This window comes from Anomaloglossus baeobatrachus, chromosome 3, assembly GCF_048569485.1.
Source record: "Anomaloglossus baeobatrachus isolate aAnoBae1 chromosome 3, aAnoBae1.hap1, whole genome shotgun sequence".
Classification (NCBI taxonomy): Eukaryota; Metazoa; Chordata; class Amphibia; order Anura; family Aromobatidae; genus Anomaloglossus; species Anomaloglossus baeobatrachus.
In genome coordinates this window covers 597692626-597704888 of record NC_134355.1, presented here as the reverse complement: position 1 = coordinate 597704888, position 12263 = coordinate 597692626, and the positions used below count along the sequence as shown (strand labels likewise).

General features: G+C 44.4%; 1 protein-coding gene across 1 annotated transcript; it reads left to right on the top strand.

The window, feature by feature from the left end:
- The first annotated feature begins 7406 nt into the window (after window positions 1-7406).
- On the top strand, window positions 7407-11757 carry LOC142295636 (C-C motif chemokine 24-like). Its single transcript, XM_075338736.1, has 4 exons — window positions 7407-7529; window positions 7925-8030; window positions 9591-9668; window positions 11515-11757. Exons 1-4 carry the CDS (start codon window positions 7460-7462, stop codon window positions 11543-11545), a joined length of 285 nt encoding a protein of 94 aa, XP_075194851.1. The 5' UTR covers window positions 7407-7459; the 3' UTR covers window positions 11546-11757.
- Window positions 11758-12263: the final 506 nt, after the last annotated feature.

The window sequence follows — 12263 nt, the reverse complement described above, 5'->3', positions numbered from 1 at the left end:
AATTCAGAGGCTGTGAATAAGTGCCTGCACACCTCTTGCCGTGAAGCGAGTCTGTGCAATGCATTGTGGTCATTTACATCTGAGCACCCACGACACTCGGCAGAGCACCCCGAGTACCCAAGCACTCTGATGCTCCATCGAGTAAAGAGCAGTGCCAAGCACCCTTGCCCATCATTAATTGCTATATAAAATAAAAAACAGTAGTTTTATCGTATACATACAGTGAAATGCAAGGCATATTAATGACCCTAAAAACAATAAGAGTGCCTGCTCCCCTAATTAGATATTCTAAAACAAATTCATAAATTGGTGCAATGGTAATTTAGTTATATATTTATATAGTTATAGCACTAATAACTATAAAAGGGAATCTGTCAGCAAGAATTTGCACTGTAAAGGCCGCTTTACACGTTGCGACATCGCTCAAGCGATCTCGTTGGGGTCACGGAATTGGTGACGCACATCCGGTCGCTTTAGCGATGCCGTTGCGTGTGACACCTTTGAGCGATTTTGCATCGTTGTAAAAACGTGCAAAATCGCTCATCGGTGACATGGGGGTCCATACTCGAATATCGTTGCTGCAGCAGTAACGAAGTTGTTCCTCGTTCCTGCGGCAGCACACATCGGTACGAGTGACACCGCAGGAACGAGGAACCTCTCCTTACCTGCCTTCCGCCCGCAATGCGGAAGGAAGGAGAAGGGCGGGATGTTCGTCCCGCTCATCTCTGCCCCCCGCTTCTATTGGGCGGCGGTTCAGTGACGCAGCTGTGACGTCGCTGTGATGCTGAACAAACCGCCCCTTAGAAAGGAGGCGTTTCGCCGGTCACAGCGACGTCGCAGGGCAGGTAAGTAGTGTGACGGGTCTGGGCGATGTTGTGCGCCACGGACAGCGATTTGCCCATGTCGCACAACCGATGGGGGCGGGTACCCACGCTAGTGATATCGGTCACGATATCGCAGCGTATAAAGCGGCCTTAAGCCTAGGACAGCATGCTGCAAGGGTTAAGAAAAACCAAACTGTGCTTCTTGTGTGTGTGTGTGTGTGTGTTATTTTTTACCTAATATAAAGAGTCTATTACCCTGTGATTAGCATTAGGGGACTAGGAAGTCACCTACCAAGTTGTACAGAATGCCTCCTGCCCTGATTGACACCTCACAGTCAATGCACAATCTCTATAGAGAGACAGGGGTGAATGGGGCAGCTCCCAGCTCTGCTACACTCAATTCTTAGATAATGTCAGAACAGCTGCACCCAGTAATCTAAATTGAACATGGTTAGTTTTAGAATCTCTTTGCCTACATCATGCTGCACTCAGATGAATTAGCAAAAACCTGCTGATAGGTTCTCTTTAAGTGTTCAACATAAAAGTTAAGAGGTAAAGCAATATGAAGAGCACAAACAAAGTACAAGTACAAACTAAAATATAAGATAATCTAATATCTGATCATATTATCTGAAATTCCTGTAGTCGTCATATTTCAGCATATGACCACCTCATTGGCAACCCAATGTGCGTTTTGCAACCTTTTCAGGAGGTGTTATGCAGGGGTAACCAGTTATCTTAAGAAACTTCCTCCTTCCATACCACATGACATCAGAATGCAGAGGGATTACTCAATCTCCATTTCCAAACTTTATATTGACAACATACAAAATGACCCAGATTGTGGCAAAACCACATATATGATGTTTGCACACCAACATAGATACATGATAAAAAGGAAAAGTGAAAAACTATATAAATGTATGTCATCTGCTATTATTTTCATGTACATCCTTGCAGCACAACATGACCAGTAACATCTAATATATTGATAAGGACTAAAGTATACAAGATGGCATAGTATACGATATGTATTTTGAGCACTCAAACGGCTCAATCTACAATGACATAAAAATGATTTAAGGTTTCAATACATAAAGTACCGTATATTGTATAGCATTTTTTTTCCTAAAGTTATAATACCCATCAAAGTTTTTCCTCTTTTCTTTTTTTTTTTAAAGGGACTCTGTCAGGACATTTTTGTTATATAATGTGAAAATGTAATCATGCTGTAAAGGGGGCTTTACACGGTAGCGATATCAGCACCGATAACGCTAGCGTGCGTACCCGCCCCCATCGTTTGTGCGACACGGGCATATCGCTGCCTGTCGCGCACAAAATCGCGCTTCCCCCGTCACACGGCTTACCTGCCTTGCAACGTCGCTCTGGCCAGCGATCCGCCTCCTTTCTAAGGGGGCCGGTTGTGCGGCGTCACAGCGACGTCACACGGAAGACGTCCAATAGAAACGGAGGGGCGGAGATGAGCGGGACATAACATCCCGCCTACCTCCTTCCTTCCGCATAGCCGGTGGAGGCAGGTAAGGGGATGTTCCTCGCTCCTTCGGTGTCACGAATAGCGATGTGTGCTGCCGCAGGAACGAGGAACAACATCACTAATGAGAGGTAAACGATTTTTTGTTTTAGGACGACCTCTCCGCGGCAAACGATTCTGGCCGCTTTTGCGATCATTTTAGATCGCACATAAGTGTCACACGCTGCGATATCGTTAATTACGCCGGATGTGCGTCACTAATGACGTGACCCCGACGATAAAACATTAACGATATCATAGCGTGTAAAGCCCCCTTTAAGGCTGCTTTACACCAGGCAATCTATCGTGCGATAGATCGTCGGGGTCACGGTTTTTGTGACGCACATCCAGCATCGCTGGCGATGCCGGCCTGTGTGACACCTCCTAGCGACGCAGTATTGCTCACAAATCGTGAGTCGGGTACTGCTCGTTAGGTTCCATAATATCGGTTACTTTAGTTGACCATCGTTTCCGTGGTAGCACACGTCGCTCCGTGTGACACCACGGGAACGATGAGCAGCTCACCTGCCTCCCGCGGCCGCCGCCATCTCTATGTGGAAGGAAGGAGGTGGGCGGGATGTTTACATCCTGCTCATCTCCGCCCCTCCGCTTCTATTGGCCGGCGGCCGTGTGACGTCGCTGTGACGCCGAACGTCCCTCCCACTCCAGGAAGTGGACGTTCGCCGCCCACAGCGAGGTCGCACGAGAGGTAAGTATGTGTGACGGGGGTTACTACCTTTGTGTGACACGGGCAGCGATTTGCCCGTGACGCAAAAAGGACGGGGGCGGGTACGATCGATTGTGAAATCGCACAATCGGTCGTACCGTGTAAAGCAGGCTTAAGAGTTAACATGAAGTTTACATCCACCCATCTCTTATCTGAAAGTCTGCTTTTGTTTACTTGCAATGTTAGTTTAAGGCCGGCTTCTCACTTGCGATTTTCTCGCAGTAGTGCAATGCTAGAAATTCTCGCATTGCACTCGGACACATGTTAATCAATGAGGCAGCTCCCATCTGCTATTTTTTTCTCAGTCCAAATCGGACTGAGAAAAAAATCGCAGCATGCTGCGTTTTGGAGAGTTTCTCGCGCGAGTCTCTCCAATGCAACTCTATGGGAGCGGGTAAATAAACGGATGTCACATGGACCGGCACTCACACCATCCTAGTGACATTCGTTTTTCTAAATACATGTATCGCATGTTTCACAAAACACTGGAAATGAGTGAGGTCTCACAATGCCAGTCAATCTCTATCTCTGTCAGTCGGTCTCTCCCTCTCGATCTCTGTTCTCTCTCTGTTGGTCGGTCTGTCGGTTGGTCTCTCTATCGATCTCTCTCTCTCTCTCTGTCTATGTCGGTCTATGCCTTTCCCCCCTCTCTCATACTCACCGATCCCCGATCACCAGCGCGGCGCTGCACGGCGTTCACACTGCTCCGGCGGCTTCTCCTCTTTTGAAAAAGCCGGCCGCTCATTATTCAATCTCGTATTCCCTGCTTTACCCGCCCACCGGCGCCTATGATTGGTTGCAGTCAGACACGCCCCCACGATGAGTGACAGCTGTCTCACTGCAACCAACTACAGCTGCCGGTGGGCGGGTCTATATCATGCAGTAATATTAATAAATAATTAAAAAAAACGGTGTGCGGTTTCCCCCAATTTTAATACCAGCCAGGGTAAAGCCACACGGCGGAAGGCTAGTATTGTCAGGATGGGGAGCCAACCACCCTAACAATATCAGCCAGCAGCCGCCCGGAATAGCCGCATCCATTAGATGCGACAGTCCCGGGACTGTACCAGGCCATCCCGAATTGCCCTGGTGCGGTGGCATTCGAGGATTTAATAAACAAGGAGTTAATGGCAGCAGCCCATAGCTGCCACTAAGTCCTAGATTAATCATGGCAGGCGTCTCCCCGAGATTCCTTCTATGATTAACCTGTAAGTTTAAGAAAATGATGACATACACCAAAAAATCCTTTATTTGAAATAAATAACAAAAAAAACCAACCCTCTTTCATCACTTTATTCAAGTCCCCAAATACCCTTCCATGTCCGACGTAATCCACAGAGGTCCCTCGACGCTGTCAGCTCTGCTACATCGAAGCTGACAGAGATCAGTCACAGACCACGACCACTCTCTGTGAGCTCCCCGCAGCGACTGAAGTGAGTCGTGCTATCAGCCATGACGTCACTCAGGTTACCCGTGGCCACAGATCTCAGCTGGAGGACTTCTGCTGTGGCCGCGGGTAACCTCAGTTATGGCAACGCTGATCACGCGGCTCACTGCGGTCACTCAGGGGATTTGCGGTCACCGGCGAGACCTTCGCCGGTGACTGAAAATGAGGGGCCATGCCACACAGACAGAACCACAGGATGACAATGAAGTTGGGTGAAGTTCATCCGACTTCATTCTGATCGTGCGGCTCTGTCTGTGTCTGCTGCTAGCGGCCATTCAACTCATGGCTCTGTCTGTTTCAAACAAAGAGGAAAAGGAGTTTTACAGGATGAGTATAAAAAACTTTATTGATATAAGATGTTAAAACCAATGCCAATACATAAGTGCAATAGTGTGATTACAATAAAAACTGCAAACACATGACAACAAATAAGGGGAGATGGGCTGAGCTCAAACCAGTGCTGGAAAGTGCGCTACCGCTGCACTCCCAAAATATGTCCTCCCAGCTATTGGAATAGCCAAATGGCAAAACAGTAAATCCCAGCGGGAGGAGGGGAGGGCGGGGAGGGCGGGGAGATCTATATTTACCAGTCAAAGTAACAGCGCTGGAGCAAGCAGGCGGTAGGAGGAAACCCCCAAGAACATCCGACGTACGTTTTGCGGTATTATGCTTGCTTAATCCATGATTAAAGTGAACCTGTCATCAGAAATTTAGCTATAAAGCTAAAAGTTCCCCCCTCTGCAGCTCCTTGGCTGCATTCTAGGAAGCTTCCTATAGTTTTTGTGGCCCCTTTTATTCCAAAATAAATACTTTATAAACTTGTACCTTTTCGTATGCAAATTTCTTAAATCTTCCATGGGGGCAGGCTGCCTGATGTACGTTGCTGTCCTCCTGCCGATTTACGCCGCCCCCGAACGCTGAATTTCAAACCTCAGGACGCCGCCCCTGGGCGCCCGTGGTCCCGCGCATGCGCTGTGCTACTGTAGCGGTGCCGTGCACGTGTGACCGCTAGTGACGCTTTGCGCAGGCACGAGGTTATGGGCGGCGCTGTGAGTGTCATCAGCAAGTGCCGCCCATAACATCGTGACCGCACTTTCGCCTATTCCTCCAGCGTTCTGCTCGCTGGCCAGATGACCGGATGTCACCTCCTTCCCATCCTGCTCAGCAGCAGGAAATAGATGGGAGGAGCGGACGGAGCAGTCGGTCACACGTGCACGCAGTGCACGGCACCGCTACAGTAGCACAGCGCATGCGCGGGACCACGGGCACCCACGGGCGGCGTCCTGAGATTTGAAATTCAGCGTTCGGGGGCGGCGTAAATCGGCAGGAGGACAGCAACTTTCATCAGGCAGCCCGCCCCCATGGACGATTAAAGAAATTTGCATATGAAAAGGTACAAGTTTATAAAGTATTTATTTTGGAATAAAAGGGGCCACAAAAACTATAGGAAGCTTCCTAGAATGCAGCCCAGGAGCTGCAGAGGGGGGAACTTTTAGCTTTATAGCTAAATTTCTGATGACAGGTTCCCTTTAAGCAAGCATAATACCGTGAAACGTACGTCGGATGTTCTTGGGGGTTTCCTCCTACCGCCTGCTGCCAGGGAAGCGGGATTTCACATTCCATTGCCCACCACAGAGATCCCGGGGCACAGCAGCATATAGAGACAGGAGCCATGGCCACGGTTGGGTCCATAACAAGTTTTGTGCTGCCTGCGTACGGGACGGCAACTAAAGCCAAGGACACTGGGGTCTCCAAATAGCTTCATGCCACAGGGAACTACACTACAGAGCACAATGGAGGAAGGTCTCACATGCTTCACAGCAGCGGTGGTGACCTCTGATTCATCCGTGATCAGCTGGGGCCCATCACGGCAATGACTGGTACTCTGCGGGCGCAGCACACGAACTGTGAGTAAAATACCTGGAACCGCAGCCCTTGTGTGAGACTCTGATTTGCCGGAGCCGCCGTCCCACAAATCAGCGCCAACGGCCCTTCCCCTGTCGCCACCATTCTCCCCGTGGCTCGCTCCACCTGTGGGGAGTTGGACTATCTGAGCTGCGGTAACATCAGCCATGGAGGAGAGCATCATCTCACAGTGACGGCTGATCCCTGGCCGTGCACCACGGGTGGCGCTGCAAAGCAAACCCCCATTCCCCCTTGCACCATCTTTTATGTAGCCGACAGGGCCACAGACTCTGGTCAGGCCATTCACCGCAACCCCACAAAACCACTGGCCCAGTGACGAGTAAGCCCTGCAGGTCTCGTGGGGCGCTAAAAATGCACTATGGGGACTACATTTTTTATATAATTTTTATAAAAAGTCAAAAAGTGATGCTTAGTAGAGGGAAGTAGCAAATAAAAATAAAAATTGGACACCTTTCAGGGGCTGCCTGGTATCACCATTTCTAATCACCTAAAACAGATTACGTGGTTTGTATATCTGAGATAGGAGTAAGGATCCTGCGCGATCCGAAACGCATCATCTGCTTTGTTTTTAATATCTGTCCTATGGCAATTTACCCAAGATTTTGAAATAAAGATCTTTTCTTTTCTTTTTTTAGTGGGATTGCTGGACTTTTTCTCCTTATCAATTTGGACTATCAACTAAATGCAATGGAGCTTAGGTTTTAGGCTCAGATAGACAACAGTCAATAATGACACTGAAAATTGGGTTGGAAATTAACCGCTCAAATTATCACTTTTACACACTGATTTAGTAAAAAAAAAATGATTTGTCATCGGACACATTTCACCTGAATTTGCTGATGACAGTGATACTTGGAAAAACTTAGATCATTTCCTTTTTGCCTCACGAAGTTCCTCTTTACAAGTCTTAAAAAGAAGATGCCGCCAACCGAAAATCACACCACAAGTCTGCACAGCGTGGAAGACTGAGAACACTACATCCAGTAAAGCAAGAACCCAGAAACATGTGCACCATGAGAGTATTGCTGTGCTTGGCTCTGCTGGCCACATGTGTAATGTGCGAATCCTCCTTAGGTAAGTAGGGCTATAATGATGAACACTGTAGAGATCTTACAAGACTTTATGATGTGACTCCATATGAGATTATAGATTGTCATAGCTGTGGCGGATGAAGATATGGTTTTTCAGTCATATGCACATTACTGAATCCTAGCATGGTACAGTCCATTCCACATAGTCTTCTGCTTCTCACAAATAATGGTTATTCCATACTAACGAGTTTGGTTGTATAAGTATAACCTAATATATAGATGTAGGATCACGGTACAAGCTCTGCAGGCCACTTAGTTGACTTCCATGTTCATTAGTCGTATTTCTTGGAAGCCATTGTTATTTCTAATATGAATTATTGTCATTAATCTCCAGTAACTAAACAAAATTTCTCTCTCTGCTCCTATTTTAATATTCAGGCAAATTTAGTTCCTGCTGTACCAAGGTCTCGAGAGGCAAACCTAGGGATATCATTGAAAATTTCATCATCCAAAAAGAAGATCTTCCATGCGTTCATGCAGTAATGTAAGTAGTAAAAGAGAGACGTGGTTAACAGAATATACCTTTTATTATTATTATTATTATTATTATTATTATTATTATTATTATTATTATTATCATTATCATCATTATAAATTATATATATACACACACACATATATATGTGTATGTATATGTATATATATATATATATATATATATACACACGGTATGTATATATAATATAATATATATATATATATATATATATATATATATATATATATATTATGACATATTTAAAAATTAACAAACTAGAATTTAGGACTACACATCACAAAATCAGACATAAAAATAGTAAGTTCCTGAATTATTATCAGACAGGTGCCACAAAATAGTGTGACCATTAGAGAGGAATGAGACAGGTAGCCATATAACTATTCATATCACTGTCCCCTGTTGGAACATTGAGCTCAACACCCTAATTTTTCAGTATGGTGCCCCCATTCCTCAACGGCTATCCCTCAGGATGACCTTATACTACCTAAAATACCAAACTTACTTATTTACTCAATCAAGTATATGGGGATCAGGTCATATATATATTATGCCATATAAAGGAAACACAGATATTAATGTCTAGTTACTTATCTGACATTCTCTTAATACTTAGAAGTTGGTCACCAGTCAGCTGATATTTTCAGAACATAGTGTCCAATATTTCCTCCATCGCTCGACGTGTTTCCCCCCTCATATTATTTGGGGTTCATCAGGAGACCGGATTGGGCACAATGGCCTATAGAAACACTAGTCACAGTTAAGTAACCAGTATAACTTTTGCCATCACAATTCAATCATTTTTTAAGTATCCATAACAGTAATAATCAACAATCCAGAACCTATCCCCACAAGGAGTTTAGCTGTAACAGGATACCTGTAAGGCACAGCACGCCAAATTAGGGGGATGCACTTATACTGCTAAAACCCTCCCACCCAAAGGAACGCAAATGCGTTCCATTATACAGGAACATTATGATACGGCAGGCACGCAGGGATAGAATGAAGCCACCACGTGACCGGAGCACAATGGGTAGAATGCACATGCCTTCCAATAAGATTCATAATCCGCATTTGGGGCACGATGATATAAATATCTACTGCCCTAGGCCGAGACAATATGCCACAGCCTCTCACACAGTAAGATCTTTCATCATGCCCCAAATTGCAGTTCATGCATTGATTCCTGAGAATTTATATGAAAATGAGGCTAAAAAGCTGTGGTAGATCTTAAGTCTCTGTCACTCCAGCTCTATTCCCTGCCCAGCTCCATATCCCTCAGCTTGACTGACAGTCTCCATGCTGTGTGACTTCAGGCAAAAGAGCTGTCAGTCAAGCAGGAGGAGGCGGTGATAGACAGAGAATAGAGCTGGAGTGACACATGCATCAATTCAAATGCTGGTTTCTGCATAGACATACAACTGATTAATAGGATAGATGGATAGATGGATGGATAGATAGATGCATTGATTACATTGATAAATTAGCTTAGGTTACATACATAAATGGATAAAATAATAAATGTGTAACAATATGTGCTCCATTTAGATTCATCACCAATAAAGGAGATATTATCTGCTCCACTCCCGGCCTTCCCTGGGTGAACTCAAAAATAAAGGAAATCAGGTAAGCTGCAAGTGATTTCATTTTTAATTGAAAACATCTAATTTTGTTAGCAGTCACCCAGTTTCCTAACCTCATCATTCCGCTTTGTATCTGTACATATTTATACATATAAATCATGGTTGGATGAAATATATATATTTATTGTTGATTTAAATCCTTTCTTTATCATATGCTTCTCTGCCTATATAGTAACACTTCATGATATTCTATTAATATACACAACAGTGGTCAGAAAGTTGAACCTGTAAAGTGGAGAAATGCTATTAACCTGCAGAAATGGGTTTAATAGCATTCTGTACCTGCCCAGCGCCTGCACATTAAACCCCGCTGCTAAGAGGAAAAGAACTTTATTCCTCCCAGCAGCGTTCCAGTTTCAGTTATGAGGACGGCTCCAGCACTGGTTCAGTCACCAGTCTGTGTACGGAGAGTGGCAGCTGTAACCGCTCTTTACACCACTGACTGACAGTCACTTAGTATTAGAGGAAGCTGCCAGTCAGTGTAACCCGCGCCACCACAACCGCCATGACTGAAAAACTGAACGCTGCCGGGAGGATTAATGTTAATTTCTTCCGGGCAGCACTTAAGCCCCCGTCACACGCAACGACGTATCTAACGATATATCGCCGGGGTGACGTATTCCGTGATGCACATCCGGCATCGTTAGCGACGTCATTGCATGTGACACAAACGAGCGGCAGTTAACAATGGAAAATACTCACCAAATCGTCCATCGTTGACACGTCGTTCATTTTCAAAAAATCGTTGATTGTTGAGGGCGCAGGTTGTTCTTCGTTCCTGAGGCAGCAAACATCGCTACATGTGACACCCCGGGAATGACGAACAACAGCTTACCTGCGGCCGCCGGCAATGAGGAAGGAAGGAGGTGGGCGGGATGTTAAAGCCGCTCATCTCCGCCCCTTCGCTTCTATTGGGTGGCCGCTTAGTGACGCCGCTGTGACGCCGCACGAACCGCCCCTCAGAAAGGAGACGGTTCGCCGGCCACAGCGACATCGCTAGGCAGGTAAGTACGTGTGACGGCTCCGAACGATATTGTGCGCCACGGGCAGCAATTTGCCCGTGATGCACAAACGACAGGGGCAGGTTCGCTCGCTAGCGATATCGCTAGCGATATCGCTGCGTGTGACGAGGCCTTTAACAGTGCAGATTAACCCCATATCTGCAGCTTAATAGCATTATTCCATGTAATAGGTTTCCTTTAAGCCTCCTTCAGACATCTATGATTTGTCACATGTGCAAAAATGGTCAGATTTTTATCAGTGTATATTATTATCATCAATGTTTCTTTAATAATTTTCAGAGATGAAAAAGAAAAATTGCACAGCCTCTCCTATCGAGTAGATGTCTGTTATTTTCACTGACCCATAGACTTATATGGATAATTGTGATCCATAATTCTAATAAAAAAATTGTGATTATTTTGCAATCACACAGTCTGCAACCCCCCCCCCCTAAAATAAAAAAAAAAAAACAAAGTATGAATAGCACCGTAAAATTTCATGGGTATGGGTTCTGTATGTGAAAAACATGAAAAGGACACAAACATGGTTCACGGACATATGAATGATGCCGTATATTTAAGTCTATGGAACGCTGTCTAGGGCATCTAGACGTCCACAACCACAGAAGTAACACCCAGTACCACACTTTCTTACATTTTTCTAGCAACCCACGAGGCACACAAAGACAAACAATGACGATATATTTTTAATATAATTTTATATTTTTTAATATATTATATTTATATTACATTTCTTTAGAACAATTATAGAGTGACTTGTTCCTTTCTGTTATCTATTGTACTAAAGCAAACTTTTTTCATTTCAAGGAAAAAGAAAGAACAAGAAGATAACCAGTGAAAAAGAATAAAAAAGATGTGCTCGTCGATGGAAAGAAAAATACAAGCACACTGCACAGAAAGAATGATACTAGTAATTTAAATCTATTTAATTTTAGGGAATTTTCTCTTTTGTTAATGTATTCCTAATATTGTGCCACAAAAATATATAGTATTTATTTTAATTCTGAACGGTTGTTATTTTTGTGTTAATAAATGTGCTTTATTATGAAATCCTCTCTGATTTCTAAAACCAGAGCTCTCATATTTGTGTAGAAATATATTTATATGTGGTTTACAATAATTTTTGCGGTCATTTTATGTATATGGAAGTAGCGAGTATTGTCCAGTAAGCAGTGATGATCGAACGTCGAATCAAATTTTCTGAGATTCGCAGGTCCCTGCAAATTCTAATAGTTTGCATTCCGATTGAAAAAAATGCCTGGCGCCAAACCACATGCAGCTCAAGAGTCACATAGCGGACAGGGTTGTCAATTCGACTTTTTATTTTTTATGGATAGCTTATAAAAATATTGTGGACAGACAAAATTTTTTACTGACACATTAGAAAATAGTTCCCTCTATGTATATTTATAGTTCCCTGTATTTTTAGGCTAGCACCTAATTCACAAATATAGGTGTTCCAGTCAGTCTTTTTTCTGAATAGCATGCAGTTTCTTCTGACTGAGAACCCAGAACCCTGCCCTATTATTAGACTCTATTCATGATCTTATATAGCC